This window comes from Epinephelus lanceolatus, chromosome 23 (genome assembly GCF_041903045.1).
Source record: "Epinephelus lanceolatus isolate andai-2023 chromosome 23, ASM4190304v1, whole genome shotgun sequence".
Taxonomy (NCBI): domain Eukaryota; kingdom Metazoa; phylum Chordata; class Actinopteri; order Perciformes; family Serranidae; genus Epinephelus; species Epinephelus lanceolatus.
The window spans coordinates 37,969,625-37,987,524 of NC_135756.1; the positions used below are offsets into that span (position 1 = coordinate 37,969,625).

At 44.5% G+C, this 17,900-nt stretch overlaps 2 protein-coding genes across 2 annotated transcripts in view; one reads left to right on the forward strand and one right to left on the reverse strand.

Moving 5' to 3' along the window:
* The window catches only part of LOC144461762 (putative ferric-chelate reductase 1), a 113,008-nt gene that overhangs the window by 29,716 nt on the left and 65,392 nt on the right, over positions 1–17,900 (forward strand). The window contains exon 2 of the mRNA XM_078165165.1: positions 88–195. The gene's annotated coding sequence lies outside the window, so the exon portion shown is untranslated. The remainder of the gene's footprint in view (positions 1–87; positions 196–17,900) is intronic.
* Positions 6,804–8,300, reverse strand: LOC117246343 (uncharacterized). Its single transcript, XM_033610197.1, has one exon. It carries the CDS (start codon positions 8,298–8,300, stop codon positions 6,804–6,806), a length of 1,497 nt encoding a protein of 498 aa, XP_033466088.1.

Sequence of the window (17,900 nt, forward strand, 5' to 3'; positions counted from 1 at the left end):
AACAAGGTGAGTAGCAGCAGATACTGGCACCATTACACAGCTCTACAAAGAATTCAGCTGTGTCTGTTCAATGCTTCTCTCCTATAGGAAGAATCCAGTTCCATACAGGCACCATCATCAGCACTGACAAGGTGGACATTTCCAGACCTCGGCTGGTCAGAAAAGCTGGTTGGGCTTATATCATTAAAGCACATGGTAAGATCCTGCCTAGAGTGTTGGTTACAGTAGTACTAACTAAAACCATACAATCTTTTTCATACTAGCAGCAGTATATAGGCATAGTGATGTCTGTTACTTCAAATTTCTAACATTCTGACATTTCCTTGCCAATTTGTCCAAAACCTGCAAAAGTGATGCCTTAACATCAGCCTTTGTGTTCACTATGTTTTAACCTTTAATTTGCCTGTTTGCATCTCCTGATAAACCTCAGCTAGTTAAATGTGGATTCAGTGATTCTTATCCAATACACTGTTTCTCAAATTCAGCAAATATATTCTCTCATGGTCAAATGAATTGCCTTTTTGGGAGGCTTAACATACCCGAAAACTCATGAAACTTTGCACACATCTCAGAACTGGTGAAAAATTTGATATTTTAAGGGTCTCGTGTGCAGGTTCCAAAAAATGGCTCAGGAGCGTCCCCTACAAAAGTTTGAGGAAACAGCCCCTGAAGCTAGTTTAACCTACATGTATGAAACTCGGCAGGCTTATGTACCGCCCAGAGACGTACAAAAAAGCCTCTTGGAGGCATGCTCTAAACCCAACAGGAAGTCGGCCATTTTGAATTTACTGTGCAATTTTGGTGCATTTTTGGCCATTTCCAGGGGTCATAAATGAACGAACTAGTCCTAGAGATTTCATCCGATCGACTTCAAACCTTGGTCTGTCCCATCCCAAGACCTTGAAGATGAAAAGTTATCAAAAGCTTGAGTTTTCGTCAATGCGTGTGACCGTGGGATGGCGTCAAAGTTAGGGGTCTTGCCACTAAACAGGAAGTAGTTTCTAACTCCAGCATACATGGTCCAATCTTGCCCAAACTTCACAGAATTGATGACAGTCCCGCCCTGAACACATCTACATGTCAATAATTAGAGATAAACATAGCGCCCCCTACTGGCAATGGGAAATGTCATGTTTTAGACTTTAATGTACATCTCCCACAGACTTGACCAGAGCCACTTCAAACTTGGTGTAAAAAGTCATAAGACGTTGACGCTTTATTGTGGAAACTGTGAGTTTTCGTCGAAGGGCATGGCCATGGCCTGGTGGCGAACTTTGATGTTTCGCCGTGATGATAAACGTTGCTATAACTTCACTCCACATGGGAATATCTTGCCAAAACTTCACACATATGATGACAGTCCAGCCCTGAACACATCTACAGAGGAATTTTGAATCACCGCCATAGTGCCACCTACTGGCAACAGAAAGCTACTTTATACATTCTTTGATGTCCCTCTTCTAGCAGGTTAATCAGACCCACCTCAAACTTGCTGGTCTAAGTCCTTAGACCTTCATGATACTTAAAAATGAAGCTTTTGAGTTTTCATCAAACGCTGTCACCATGGCGCCGCCTTGTTCGCCATCAAACACAATGTTGTTTTGAAGGGACAAGGGATGCTTGAAAACTCACCCAATGTGGCATACACATCACAGGTCGCAAGTCCTGTTGTCTGATGTGATTTTTGTGCTTTGATGCACCAAGATGGCTCAACAGCGCCCCCTAGAATATTTCAATTATGCAGCCCCCAAAGCTGGTTTGACCTGCATGTATGAAACTTGGTAGTCACCTGTAACATTCTATTATGTACAAAAAAGCCTCTTGGAGCCATGCTCCAAACCCAACAGGAAGTCCGCCATTTTGAATTTACTTGTGCCACTTTTGTGCATTTTTGCCCATTTCCAGGTCTTGTAAACTAACAAACTTGTCCTACAGATTTAATCAGATTGGCTCCAAACTTGTGTATGTAAGCGTGACTATGTTGTGACCAAAAGTTATCACAGGATTTGCCCAATGTTGAATGGCGCGCCCGCTGCTGAGGGTTGAATCTTGAGGTCTCGCCATGAAAAACGAAATTGCTGTAGCTTTGGCATAAATGGTCCAATCTCCACCAAACTTCACATGATTCATATTAGTCCCGCCCTGAACACATTCTCATTACCATATTTCCTTATAATCATAGTGCCACCTAGTGGCGACAGGAAGTAGGTCTCATCAAACACTTATTTTTCGATTTATCTGAAAGTTACATGCTGTGGTGTATATTTGATGTACAAAAACATGATGTATAATTAGTGCGCTTTCCAACTCCCTCTAGTGGAAAGTGGAAGTGATAGAAAATGTGAAATATGTCATTCCAGCACTGTATCAAGGATATGCAGAGTCACTCCTGCATGCAATGTCTAACTTTGACAGAAATGAACTGACGCGTCAGAAGGCGTCCTGCCAGCCAACTGGTTTCCTTACCGAACACCTGCAGATGTGCTGCGCCTCCATCAGCAGATTCTTCACAAATTCACAAACATACAGAACTGGGGATTACTGGGGATTTTAAAGTCGCAGCCCACATCTACCACAGCGAATATGCTTCTGTAAGTGAGCAATATGTACCAGCGACATTAAAAAATAAAGTAAAGAAAATATGATATACACAAATTTGCGTCGAGCTGGACTCGATTTCACGTCAACAAAAAGACAATAGCTATAACATAAACCGCATGTCTACCTGTGTGAACCACTGAGACTCACAGAGAGCACGGCTTTCCTCAGGTATTAGTAAATTACGTCAGCATCCAGGTAACATTTTGATTTGGGCTGACCTGAGACAACTGGTTGCCTTGAAAATACCCAAACATATTTATCAATGTTTCTTGTTCTTTTTCTACGAGTCTACAAACATATTCAGTGCCACATTACAGTCTGCACAACACTGCACACTATGACAAAGCCTGTCATGTTTAAAAAGGGACGATCTAACTCGGAAAATGCTCTCAAAATATGCTACATAATATGTAAATAAAAACCAAGCACTTATAGCCACTGGATCATTACAGAGATGAAAAGCAAGGACTTACATTTACTCACGTCACTGTAATTGAGTAGTTTTTTGTGTAGTTGCACTTTTTAAAATCTAATTTGAGTGTTACATCAGTAGCCTATGTTTTAATTTAAGTATTATGCTTCGCTGCATTTTAAATGTATTCGTTGACCGAGTTATAATTTTAAAAAAGCAAACGGAATTGTATAAGCGTTAACTACCATGACACAATAATAATAGTATTACACTCTATGACAACCTGGCAGCTAGCTCTGATGGAGACATATGAGCTCTAAGAACAAACTCACATTTATGGACGCACACTAAAAGAAATGTCGCCATGGTCCGAGAGAGGTGACGTCATGCTGTTATCTCTGTCTCTACAGGTACGCAGTGAGCGAGTTAGATCGTCACTTTTTAAACATGACAGGCTTTGTCATAATGTGCAGTGTTGTGCACGTGGCACTGAATATGTTTGTAGACTCGTGGAAAAAGAACAAGAAACATTGATAAATATGTTTGGGTATTTTCAAGGCAAGCCGAGGGTAACCAGTTGTCTCAGGTCAGCCCAAATCAAAATGTTACCTGGATGCTGACGTAATTTACTAATACCTGAGGAAAGCCTTGCTCTCTGTGAGTCTCAGTGGTTCACACAGGTAGACATGCGGTTTGTTGTCTTTTTGTTGACGTGAAATCGAGTCCAGCTCGACGCAAATTTGTGTATATTATATTTTCTTTACTTTCTTTTTTAATGTCGCTGGTACGCTCACTTACAGAAGCATATTTGCTGTGGTGGATGTGGGCTGCAACTTTAAAATCACCAGTAATATGTTGTGTATGTTTGTGAATTTGTGACAAATATGCTGACGGAGGCGCAGCACATCTGCAGCTGTTTGGTAAGGAAACCAGTTAAATTGGAAATCAGTAGGGACATAGTCTGAGTGGGCGGAAGTTCGCTGCATAGATCAGCCTCTCACTGGGCGGAACGAGCCACCCGCTGAAGTCCCGCCCTACCACCTTTGGTTGTGTAGCAGTTTTCAACCGTTTCCAACACATCCTTTACTAAATTTTGCGGTGTTTGATCTTGCGGGGATGTAGCCATTTTTCTGCCATGGTTTGCGTCCTGTAGGCGATATTTTTGTGGGCGTGTTACACCAAAACCTGTTTCCCCCTAGCAATATTTTTGCAAGCGCACCGTTGCTGTGGCACCGCCCAGAACGATTGTGATTGGTTGAAAGAAATACAAGCAGCCGGGACGTTTTTTTCTCCAATCTTAAAGTGAGAGTCGGCCCAGCCAGACCTTTCTTTTCTTTCGCTTCAACCCGGAGTTGGCGATCCAGCCGTGGATTTGCCCAGACCGAGTACCGGTGGTTCGGCTGCTATAATTAGAGCCACAGACAACGCTGTGACGTCACCGACGGTTGGTGTGTCTGAGGTGAGCGGTGAAGGAGAGAGAGACACAGGTGATGGTGGTGTTGGGGGTGAGGAGGCAGGAGGGGAAGTTGAGGTGACAGGGGAGGAGAATGAGATCACAGGAGAAGAGGACGGGGATACAGGGGGAGATGGGGATTTGACAGGTGAGGAGGGTGAGGGAAGGTCAGGTGAAAAAGGAACAGAAAACATGCGAGAAGGAGCATGTGAGGAGCAGGCAGGTGAATCAGCTGAGACAGCAGGGACTCCGGAAGTAAATATGAGGGAACCATCTGAAGAGGGGGCTGACGGTAAAATGATCAGACACACAAGACTGTCAGCCAGGGTGGAGAGCAATGACGGTGAGGACTGGTTCTCTGATGGCAGTGAGACGTCAGCCACCTCAAACAGTGCTGTCTACCCTGCTAAAATGATCAGTACGTACCTGAGGAAGACAAAAGGCCTGAGAAAAGTAAAACTTGAGATTTTTTTTCCAGACAAAAAACAGTTTTGTGAATCAGCCAGACTCCACATGAGAACTGGAGAAATTGGTACTCTAGAAAAGTATAGATTACAGAAAAAACTGATCAAAGTTAGTAAAACATTGAAATAAACACGATGAATACAAACATCTGTTTTTTATTAACTTATCTGGTCGTTTTTAGTATAGGTTTTAATCTCTCAATTTCCATGGATAGTTTTAGAGTTGGGAGTTTAAACCTTAACGGGGCCAGAGACACAAAAAAAGAGGGTGTTTTTGTATGAGACTGCTAAACTCAAGAAGGTTGACGTTTTATTTATTCAAGAGACGCACAGTATGAACATAATAAAACAAACTGGGTGAGAGAATGGGAGGGTAGAACGTTTTTAAGCCACGGCACCACAGTGAGTGCAGGAGTGGGATTCCTCTTTTCAAAAGCTTTTAACCCACAGTCTGTAGAGGTGGAACATGTTGTCCAGGGAAGGTGCCTTTTAATAAGAGCCGGCTTTGAGCATTTTAATGTTGTTTTTATCAACATTTATGCTCCTAACAATGGTGCAGAGAGGAAGCGCTTTTTAGAAAAAGTTAATGATAAATTCACTAGCAAGGACCACGCCACCACGATATGCAGTTTAAAGATTTAATAAAGATGTAATTGTCAGAGAAATGGTTGTGAATGGGGTGGTGATGAATGGGGGAGTGCAGATTTGCAGGTGAATGAATGGGATGGAGATGACGTCATCGGAGGGTCGGACTGGGTGAGGTGTAGATGTGGGCGGAGAGACTCAGTGTGGGGGTTCCGTCTCGTGTTCTGATGAGCCCGTGCTGTTAGGAAGCCCCCAAAAGAGTCTGATTAAGTGAGGCTTAGTTTGTCGTGTGCTAGACGGAGATCATTGAGGTTATTGTGGATGTAGGTTTGATATGCTTGTGAAGACCAGTGGCCGAGGATCTGAATGACTCGGTCTGAAATTCCTGATCTGGCGGCTGAGGAGGCAGCGCCGATGCAGAACGAATGGCAAGAGTAATGATCACATGAAATTCCGGAGAGACGGAGGATATTATGGAAGTGTTTCTGGAACCAGAAACGGGTGGCCATCCTCCCTGTTTCGGTGAGGAAGAGGGGATCTTGTGGTGAAGCGCGGACGGAATACCAGGTGTGGATGTATCTGGTCAGTGGCTCGTGCGGGCTGAGAAAGGAGTTGAGGCGAAAGATGTAGATGGGAAAGGATACTCCTAACTGATCAGTTTTACTCCTGCGGAGTGTGAATATGAGCGAGTCGGAAGTGTGAGCGGTGATGTCGGATAGACTGGGATGACGGGAAGGATCGTAGACAGATGATGTTGGAGCGAATTCAGAGCACCTCAGAAATCTGAAGAAGGCGAGTAGAAACATTGATTCCAGTGTTAAGTCGACTGTGGGAGAAATGTAACCGGAGCGCAGAGTGCGTATGCAGCGGCAGAGCAGATCGGAGGTGAGAGGAAGGCGTCTGGCTGTCAGCGCTGGTTCGTACTTTCGTAAGCCTTTGATTAGCATGGTGACGTGAGCGTGCGAGATTGACTGACAAGGGAGGCCGGTGGATAATTTATGGAATAAATTGATACCAGCCAGATATGATTGTATGCTGGAGGCCCGGATCTTTGTTACGGTATGACAATGTGTGATGACGTTGCACATAGACACGGTGTCCAGAGAGAATAGAATAGAATAGAATAGAATAGAATAGAATAGAATAGGAGAGGGAAATGGTAGATGATAAGTGGCGTGGTAATTCTTGAAAGAATTCCAGCCGGTGAGGTAAGCAGATAGCGTGCTTGGTGCTAGACTGTTAAGGATGGTTTCTTGGGAGGTGCAAGTGAGATTTGCCAGATGTGGATTTAATTGAATATGGTCGCTGAAAACGGTGGGATTGGTGTGGGATGGACATCCAAGTCTGGAGCCAAGCATCTGAATTTCTGGAAAGAGAAGCGGGAGAGTGAGTCAGCGATGGCGTTGTGGTGACCGGGAATGTGAGATGCACAGAGGATGAATTGATGCTGAGCAGAGATGAGAGTGAGTCTGCGGGTGAATGGCATGATGGCTGGGGAACGGGAACGGCCTTTATTGATTATATCTACTACTGTTGTGTTGTCAGAGTGAATAGTGATGCATTTTTTGGACCATTTGTGCCCCCAAGTTAGAGTGGCGACGATCACGGGGTACAGCTCGTACAGAGCAGACGAGGGAGAGCGTGACTCTGCGTCGAGGGACTCGAACTCAGAGGGCCAAGCAGCAGCAAACCACCTCCCCCCGTAATACCCGCCGAAACCTACAGAGGGAACCTCGTCCGTGTAGAGTTGAATGTCCTCGGGATGGGTGATGAAGTCATCGTAGAAGAATGAGATGCCATTCCAGGATGACAGAAATTGCTGCCACATGCGCATTTCCATTTTACAAGTGTCATCCAGAACCACGCGGTCATGGAGAGAGGGAATGGATGCAGCTTTGGTCAGCAGTTGCGAAAGAAAAGATTTTGCCTGTGGAATTATGCAGATGGCATAATTGAGGTGCCCGAGGAGAGCGAGCAGCTGGCGTTTGCTGCACCTGTCTGTCAGGAGATAATTAGACAAGAGCAGCGAGATGCGCTGCACTTTCTCCAAGGGCAGTGAAGCCTGGAATGACAGTGAGTCCAGGGTGATGCCCAGAAACTCGATGGACATGCCAGGTCCTGAAGTTTTTTCTTCGGACAGAGGGACACAGAGGTTGGAAAATGCGGATGTAAGTGTAGTGAGACCGTGGCGAGGAGGTGAGGACGGAGGAGTCACGACAAGAAAATTGTCAAGGAGATGTAGCACGTAGGGGAGCCTGTAATTGTTGGAGAGGATCCAGCATAGAGCTTCGGATAAAGAGTCAAAGATTTTGGGACTGCTCTTGCAGCCGAAAGTGAGACGCACGGAGAAGTAATAAGCCCCCTTCCAGCAGACACCAAAATAACACCAGAAGTCAGGGTGAATGGGCAAGACCTTGAATGCGCTGGTGATATCAGCCTTAGACAGCCATGCTCCATGTCCCGCCAGACGGATCAGTGCCATGGCGTGGTCAATGGTGGCGTACTGCATAGAGAAATCCGGGCTAGGAATAAGGCTGTTGATGCTCGGGATGTCGGAGCCATGTGGGGAAGACAGGTCAATAATCAGCCTCTTTTTCCCCGAGTATTTGCGTGTGGCGACACCGATGGGACTAATAGGGAATACAGAGAAAGGAGGATGGTCAAAAGGGCCTAACATAAATCCCTCAGTGACCTCTTTTGCCAGTAATGTGTCGACAGTGTCGGGCTCAGTGACAGCGGATTGAAGATTGTGACACGTGTGGGAAGAATCGGGAAGCACCTCCATGCCAGGGTGAAAACCGTGAGTGAAGCCAGAGATGAGAAAATCGACAAACTGCTTATCAGGGTGATCACTGAGAGCAGCAGCGAGTGCACGTACCTTGATGGGTGTGCCGAGGTCACGTTCTAGTCATGCTGCTGTGTTGGTGGGATTGTGGGGGCAGGTGGTCCTGGCGTGGGCGCCCCCGCAGAAGGAGCAGACGTGCAGGAGGCGGCAGCCGGACAAGTTGCAACCCCACTGATTGAAATTATTGCGCACCATCCTGCCGCCCTGATAGAGGATTGGCCGTCCTTGCTTGTTGACACCCTTTGACACCAGCACGTTGACAGTGGGACGTGTGTCCTTGGCTCTGGGGATGACAGGAGGAGGAGGTGCAGCGGAAGACAGACGGTCAAAGATCGGGGCATTGCGTGGAGTGGTGGGGCGGGAGTGTGGTGGAGGAGCCATGATAGTGCATGCAGAGGCAGGGTGAGAAGGGGCGCCGCATAAGTCGCAGGAGAGGGAGGAACGAGCTGCGAAAATGCGGCAGTATATTTCAGAATCGAGGACCCCCCAGTACGTCCCCTAATTTAGTTGCTGCAACCGGCCGGCCGGCTGTTTGTGCAGCAAAGTGGACGTGGTAGGTATAAAATCCCGCCCCCCGAAACGCAAAGCCATGTCCAACACGATGGACAGATAGTCATCCAGCTCTGATCGACGGTAAGGAAAAGCAGAGCAGATGACGTCGCGAAAGAGGGAGAATGCTAAAGCAAACTCAACAGGAGTCAAGTCTTTAGACCTGGCTGGCAGTGACTGCTTTAATAGAACTGGACCGTGGACAGTCTGCAGTTCCCTGGGTTGACTACTGTCGAAAAAGGATGGCTGAATGAGCTGGGCTAGGTCTACATAATTACCAGACAATATTTGCTGGCGCAGTGAGTGCAAGACGGGTGAGGGGCGGTGAATGGCAGAGGCTGGCGGAGTTGGTGGTGTGGCTGTGGCCAGAGAGTGTAGACGGCAGTGGAGGAAAAAACATTAGGGTGTTGGGGAAGGGGTAAGGAGAGACATGTCGGAAAGATTCGGTTTTAGCTGTTGATAGAAGTTTTAAAGATGCTCTTAGTTATTTATGGTCTGGTTTTAAGAGAGAGGAAGAGCGAGTTTACAAGTTTGAGACAGTGGTGGGACCATGGAAAAATACAAATCAGACAGTTATGTCAGCAGCACACGCTCAATGTCACACAAGACATTACCAGGTCTATTAGTGATATGGAGACTAATATCGTGGAACTGCAACATTTGAGTGAATCCACAGGAAATCGAGGATATATTGAAATCCTCAAAACCAAAAAGATGGCGTTAGCCAACTTGATGGACAAAAAGGTACAAGGTGCGCTGGTCCAGTCCCGTATCCAGACCATCACGGAGATGGATGCTCCCTCTGGCTTCTTCTTCGGTTTGGAGAGGAAACACGGCCAGAGGAAACAAATCCACTTGCTGCTGTCGGACACGGAGCAGGAGCTCACAGAACCAGGCCAGATCCGGAGCAGAGCTGTGGAGTTCTACTCACAACTGTACACAAGTGAGTACATTGGCAATGAACAGTTGTTTGAGGAGTTCTGTGGTGAACTGCCACAGATTCAGCAGGACATGAAACCACAGCTAGAGCGCCCCCTATCAAGGGCAGAACTGTTTGCTGCTCTCCAGGGCATGCAAGGTGGGAAGGCCCCGGGCATTGACGGCCTCACTGTAGAGTTCTACAAGGCCTTCTGGGACATTTTTGCTCACGATATGCTCCAGGTTTTCAATGAGAGCCTGGCCCATGGTTCCCTCCCAGTCTCCTCCAGAAGAGCTATCATCACCCTTCTCCCAAAGAAGGGAAACCTACAGGAGATCAAGAACTGGCGCCCTGTGTCCCTCCTCTGCACAGACTATAAAATTCTCTCCAAAGCCCTCGCCAACCGCCTGAGAGAAGCCATGGAGTAGGTCATCCACCCGGACCAGACGTACTGCATGCCTGGCAGGTCCATGGTAGACAATGTCTACCTCATTCGGGACGTTTTGGAGGTCTCCAGCTCATTGGGTGTAAGTACAAGCTTGGTTGGATTAGATCAAGAAAAGGCATTTGTGTTGTGTTGAACACAGCTTCCTCTGGGAAACCATGGAGAAGTTTGGGTTCAGCGCTGGTTTCATTGCCAAGATCAAGGTGCTCTACAGTGACATTGAGAGTGTGCTGAAGGTCAATGGTAGCTTGTGTGCTCCTTTTTGGGTGCGTAGAGGTGTCCGACAGGGCTGTGCTCTGTCGGGGATGCTCTATGCACTCTCCCCAGAGCCCCTCCTCCAGAAACTAAGAGAAAATCTTCAAGGTCTGTTTTTACCCGGTTTTAAAAAGAATTTGGTTTTATCTGCCTACACTGATGATGTTGTTGTTTTTGTAAAAAATCAAAAAGATGTGATCACACTAGAGACCCTCACAAAAAAGTTCTCTGCAGTCTCGGAAGCGAGGGTTAACTGGGGGAAAAGTGAAGGCCTCGCTGTTGGAAAGTGGCGTGAAGGCCTCCCAGTTCTCCCTCAAAATTTAGTGTGGAAGAGAAATGGTCTCAAATATCTCAGCATTTATGTGGGCAATGAAAAAACAGAAAAGAAAAACTGGGAAGACATAACGGAAAAAATAGATTCAAAACTACTAAAATGGAAATGGCTCCACCCCCAAATGTCTTAGAGAGGTAGAGTCTTGATTTTAAATAACCTTGTCGCTTCGGTGCTGTGGCACCGACTGGCCTGCTTGGACCCACCCCCAGGCCTGTTGGCTCAAATACAAGTCAAGATGGTAAAATTCTTCTAGGACCAGCTGCATTGGGTGCCACAGTTGTTTTTATCCAGAGAGGAGGGGGGCCAGGGCCTTGTCCACCTGGCCAGCAGAACAGCCACCTTTAGAATACAATTTGTCCAGAGGTACTTAACAGGACCTCCAGACTTAGTGTGGAGGGACGTGGCCAGCTGTATTTTCAGACGCGTTAACAGCCTGGGACTGGATGCTGCTCTGTTTTTAACTGATTTTAGATTTTTAAGGTTAAATGGGTTACCTAAATTTTATCATGGTGTTTTTAAATTCTGTTTGCTTTTTAACTGGGAAAGATCCCACAGGTTTAACTCTCTGCACTGGTTGTTAGAAGAGCCGCTAACAAATGGAGCCAGACTGGATGTGTGCAGCAACACCACGCCTGGGCTGAGGGGGGCACAGTGCCAAAAAAACCTGATAACCCTGAAACAGCTGATAGTTTCAGCGGAGCCAGCACTCACCGACGCCCAGGCCGTGGCCTCAGCTCTGGAAGTACACTCCGTCCGGCTGCCGCAGAGGATCCTGGAGCTGTGGAGGCAGAAGCTCTCTGCCAAAGAGAAGAGCCTTAAAACAAAGGCAGAGTGGAAGCCGACCCCATGGATGACTTCCCTGAAATCCACCTGACCCCTGACCTCACTGAGCTGCGTGGCCCCCTCCTAACAAACTGTACCAGTGACAAGGTCAGTCTGAACAACATAAACAGAAAAAAACTATATATGAACTTTGTAAAGATAATCCACAGGAAAAAACTGTGCAACAGACACCCCACTGTGTGGACAGAGAGACTGGATGGACAGCACCCCCAGTGGACAACGCTCTATAAGCCCCCCATCAGGAAGCGGACCGGCCATCTCCAGTGCAGGATTCTCCATGGGGCCATCGCCACAGACAGTTTTTTATCCGCTTTTAATCACAGTGTTTTAAACAAGTGTCCTTTCTGTGGTCAACCTGAAAACATCTTCCATGTTTTTACTGAGTGCAGCAGACTCACTAGGTTTTTTAGTTCTTTAACGGGTGTTTTTAACCTTTTAAACATTGCGTTCTCTGGCCCTGTTTTTATCTGCGGTGTCAAACAAAATGAAACAGAAAAACAAAAGTGCCAATTGATAAATTATCTCTTAGCAGAAGCAAAACTGGCAATATACTTGACCCGCAGAGACAAAATTCAGACAGGCTCCACACAAGATGCTGTGACTGTGTGGAAGATGGGTGTTAAAGCCCGACTCAGCTTAGAGCTCTGCTTCCACAGGGCCACAGGGAGCCTTGTACATTTTGAAAACATGTGGTGCTATGAAAACATTTTGTGCTGTGTAATGGACGGGGAGAAAATAATGTATAACAAGTGCCCAATTTAAACATAATATATACATTTGTTTGATTTGTTTTATGTTTTTGGCTGAAAGTGTTTTCCCTGCAAATAGTTGTTAATAAATGAGTTTTTAAAAATCAAAATCATCTTCTTCTTCTTCTTCCAAGGAAATCCTACTTCCCATGCGTGAAAAATCACCAAACTTTGCACAAAGGTCCAGTCCTATGCCAGATTTGTTCAGCTGCAAACATAAGTCAATAGTCCTGATGGTGGACAGGGGAGCATGCCTCTGTGGGGGGAGCGTGCCTCTGTGACTGCTCGCGAGATTGTGCGCGATTCAACATGGCAGCCTACTGCTAGACAACCAAACCAAACTTTTTACTTTTACAACTTTTCCCCTCTTTTTTCCGCTTTAATTTTTTTATTTTTTTCCTACTACATAAACCGGATTACATTACTGACCTGGATCATCTGGAGGATTACATCAACGAATGCTACAATAGACTCTGCATCATGGGACGCTCACAAAAATCCAAAAAAACACGCACACAGGACTCACCTGCCTCATCTGCTTCTACTTCACCATCAACATCACCAAAACCACCCTGCTGCTCCAAGGTAAACGACATGTTCATATCCATAGACTACCGTATTAATCGAAGTATTACATAGAGAATTTAAACAACTCCGCCACAGCCTGGAATACAGCCAACAACACATAGACACACTTGCTAAGGAAAACAAATCACTCCAACACTCCGTTTCAACCATGTCCACCCAGCGCTCCTCTGTTACCACTCAACTTGCTTCTGTCATTACCGAAAACAAGATCATGAAAGAAACCATTCTGGATTTACAGTCACACAGCATGAGAGACAATCTGATCTTCACCGGCATTTCCGAACCACCCACAGACCAACCCGAAGCAGCAGTCAAGGATTTCATGGTCAAACAGCTCAAACTCGACACTGAAACCGTCAACAACATCACATTTCACCACGTTCACCGTTTGGGACAGAAACACACCAACACTACCCGACCACGGCCCATCATCGTCAAATTTGAGCACTTCAAACAGAAGGAACTGGTACAACGACAAGGCAAACAGTTAAAAGGAATGGACTATGGACTTAACGACCAGTATCCACCAGAAATCAACCACAGACGCAAGCAGCTCTTACTCCATCATTGACGGACAACTATTTAAAGATAAGGACTATTCTAAACATCTCAACATTCTTCACACAGACAGACAGACACACCTACACCAGCATTGAGCTCTACATAACAACCTGTTCAACATACCATCCCTCAAATTTGTAACTTGGAACATCCGGGGTGTTGGCTCTCAGACAAAAACAATCAAAGTACTCAATCACCTGGACAACTTAGATGCAGATATTTGTTTGTTGCAAGAAACCCACCTCTCACATACAGATCATAATAAATTAAAAACATCAGAATTCATCCACTCATTCTCTACTCATTACAATTCAAAACAAAGAGGTGTGTGTATCTTGATAAACAAAAAAATCTCATTTGTCCATAATAAAACCATCACAGACCCTGAAGGACGTTTTATCATCATTAACATATCAATCAACAATAACCTGGTAACAACTGGTAATATTTACGGCCCAAACACTGATGATTCATCCTTTTTTCACGACTTCTTTTCTTCCATCTCAAACATTTCCAACTGCCCAGTCATGATAGGAGGTGATTTTATACAATTATCGACTCATCACTTGACAGATCTAACAATACAAGCAATAAATGCAATTGGCAATCCACCGAAACAATAAAACAGTTCATGAGTGATTCTGGTCTTGGCGATAGTTGGCGGCTACAACACCCAGCTACCAGAGAATACACTTTTTACTCACTGGTCCATCATTCCTTCTCTCGCATTGACTTTTTTCTGACTAGTAACTCACTTATATCAGACATCTCCAATTCAAAAATTCACCCCATCATTATCAGTGATCATGCTGCAGTTACAATCATATGGAACCCAAACAATCAACATAAACACATCCCTAGATGGCACTTTAACATACAGTACAGGCCAAAAGTTTGGACACACCTTCTCATTCAATGCGCTTTCTTTATTTTCATGACTATTTACATTGTAGATTCTCACTGAAGGCATCAAAACTATGAATGAACACGTGGAGTTATGTACTTAACAAAAAAAGGTGAAATAACTGAAAACATGTTTTATATTCTAGTTTCTTCAAAATAGCCACCCTTTGCTCTGATTACTGCTTTGCACACTTGGCATTCTCTCGATGAGCTTCAAGAGGTAGTCACCTGAAATGGTTTCCACTTCACAGGTGTGCCTTATCAGGGTTAATTAGTGGAATTTCTTGCTTTATCAATGGGGTTGGGACCATCAGTTGTGTTGTGCAGAAGTCAGATTAATACACAGCCGACAGCCCTATTGGACAACTGTTAAAATTCATATTATGGCAAGAACCAATCAGCTAACTAAAGAAAAACGAGTGGCCATCATTACTTTAAGAAATGAAGGTCAGTCAGTCCGGAAAATTGCAAAAACTTTAAATGTGTCCCCAAGTGGAGTCGCAAAAACCATCAAGCGCTACAACGAAACTGGCACACATGAGGACCGACCCAGGAAAGTAAGACCAAGAGTCACCTCTGCTTCTGAGGATAAGTTCATCCGAGTCACCAGCCTCAGAAATGGCAAGTTAACAGCAGCTCAGATCAGAGACCAGATGAATGCCACACAGAGTTCTAGCAGCAGACCCATCTCTAGAACAACTGTTAAGAGGAGACTGCGCGAATCAGGCCTTCATGGTCAAATAGCTGCTAGGAAACCACTGCTAAGGAGAGGCAACAAGCAGAAGAGATTTGTTTGGGCCAAGAAACACAAGGAATGGACATTAGATCAGTGGAAATCTGTGCTTTGGTCTGATGAGTCCAAATTTGAGATCTTTGGTTCCAACCGCCGTGTCTTTGTGAGACGCAGAAAAGGTGAACGGATGGATTCCACATGCCTGGTTCCCACTGTGAAGCATGGAGGAGGAGGTGTGATGGTGTGGGGGTGTTTTGCTGGTGACACTGTTGGGGATTTATTCAAAATTGAAGGCACACTGAACCAGCATGGCTACCACAGCATCCTGCAGCGACATGCCATCCCATCCGATTTGCGTTTAGTTGGACGATCATTTATTTTTCAACAGGACAATGACCCCAAACACACCTCCAGGCTATTTGACCAAGAAGGAGAGTGATGGAGTGCTGCGGCAGATGACCTGGCCTCCACAGGACCTGAACCCAATCGAGATGGTTTGGGGTGAGCTGGACCACAGAGTGAAGGCAAAGGGGCCAACAAGTGCTAAACACCTCTGGGAACTCCTTCAAGACTGTTGGAAAACCATTTCAGGTGACTACCTCTTGAAGCTCATCGAGAGAATGCCAAGAGTGTGCAAAGCAGTAATCAGAGCAAAGGGTGGCTATTTTGAAGAAACTAGAATATAAAACATGTTTTCAGTTATTTCACCTTTTTTTGTTAAGTACATAACTCCACATGTGTTCATTCATAGTTTTGATGCCTTCAGTGAGAATCTACAATGTAAATAGTCATGAAAATAAAGAAAACGCATTGAATGAGAAGGTGTGTCCAAACTTTTGGCCTGTACTGTATCTCTATATAGACCCAGAGTTTGACAGCTATCTTAAAAGAGAGTGGGCATCCTTCCTAGAAATAAATGATTCCCCAAAGTCATCACCTACACTTCTTTGGGAAACAGGTAAGGCAGTTTTAAGAGGCAAAATCATTTCATTCTCTGTCCATAAAAAGAAGAAAGAAAAGGAACAAGAAGTCAGACTAGAAGAAAAAATCAAACAACTAGAAACACTGAATGTAAATAACTCAACAGAAGTAACTCAAAATGAATTAAGAAAATATCAATTACAACTAAATGACATTATAAACAAAATAACTCAATTTCTAATTCATAGACTTAGACAAGAAAATTTTCACCATAACAACAAATCTGGTAAATATTTATCAAATCAAATTAAACAAAACAAAGAAAAAGCAACAGTTTCCACCATCAAGGACTCAGCAGGGAAGGCTACCAACTCACCACAGGAAATAAATAAAATATTTAGAAATTTGTATGCTAAACTATACTCATCTGAAAAGGACCCAAAACAGGAGGACATCAATTCATTTTTTAGGAATATTAAACTTTCAAATCTTAATACAGAACAAGTCAATACATTAGACTCACCAATTACAGAAAAAGAACTCTCCATTGCCCTCAACTTCATGCCAAACAACAAAGCACCAGACACCAATGGCTTCTCTACTGAGTTCTATAAACACTTTTGGTCCATTTTAGCCTCACTCTTCATCAAAGCAATAATTGAAATAAAACAAAATTCAAGATTTCCAGTACACATGAACACAGCCATAATCTCACTCCTCCCAAAACCTAATAAAGATCATACCCTGCCGTCAAATTACCACCCCATCTCCTTAATCAGTGTAGACATAAAAATCATCAGTAAAGCTCTCGCTGACAGGATAGAAAAAGTCACTCCTTACATAATTCACCCAGATCAGACCGGCTTCATCAAAGGCAGACAGGCATCCAATAATACACGTAGACTGTTAGATTTAATCCATTAGTCATCATTACAACAGGAAGATAGCATAATAGCCACTTTAGACGCAGAAAAAGCTTTTGAAAGGGTTAATTGGAAAATTCTCTTCACCACCGTACAAACATTTGGCTTTGGGGAATCATTTATTAACTGGATCAAGATTCTGTACACTGCACCTTCAGCCACCATCACCACTAATGCACTAACATCACAAAGCTTCAGACTGCACAGGGGGACTAGACAGGGATGCCCACTCTCTCCCTCTTTATTTACCATTTTCATTGAACACTTTGCAGCAGCCATCCGTCAGAATGTCCATATCCGAGGAATTCAAACACCCCAAACACAGCATAAGATTAGTTTGTATGCAGATGACATTTTACTCTTTCTTCAAAACCCTCAATCATCTCTGCAAGAAGCAATTAAACTCATCGAATCATTCTCCAAGATCTCCGACTACTCTGTAAACTGGAATAAATCCTCCGTCCTCCCATTGCACAACACCAGATGGGATGCAGCAGCCCATTTATCACCCATTCCTCTATGCACGGATCACATTACATATTTAGGCATCAATGTTTCCCCAGGCTGTCAGAGCTGATTGGACTCAATTTCACTCAACTACTAAAAACAACAGATGATGATCTCCACCGTTGGATGAATTTACCCCTATCCATTTTGGGCAGAATAGCAATTATTAAAATGACAATACTTCCTAAATAAATGATCTCTTTTCAGTGATTCCAACTCATCCTACTCTCAACTGGTTTAACTCTCTAGACTCAATAATCACTAAATTCTACTGGAAAAATAAAACACCAAGGATCAAACTGACCACACT

Excerpts from the sequence above, each read along its gene's own strand:
- LOC117246343 (XM_033610197.1), bottom strand. The coding sequence starts at position 8,300 with ATGGAGGTGCTTCCCGATTCTTCCCACACGTGTCACAATCTTCAATCC.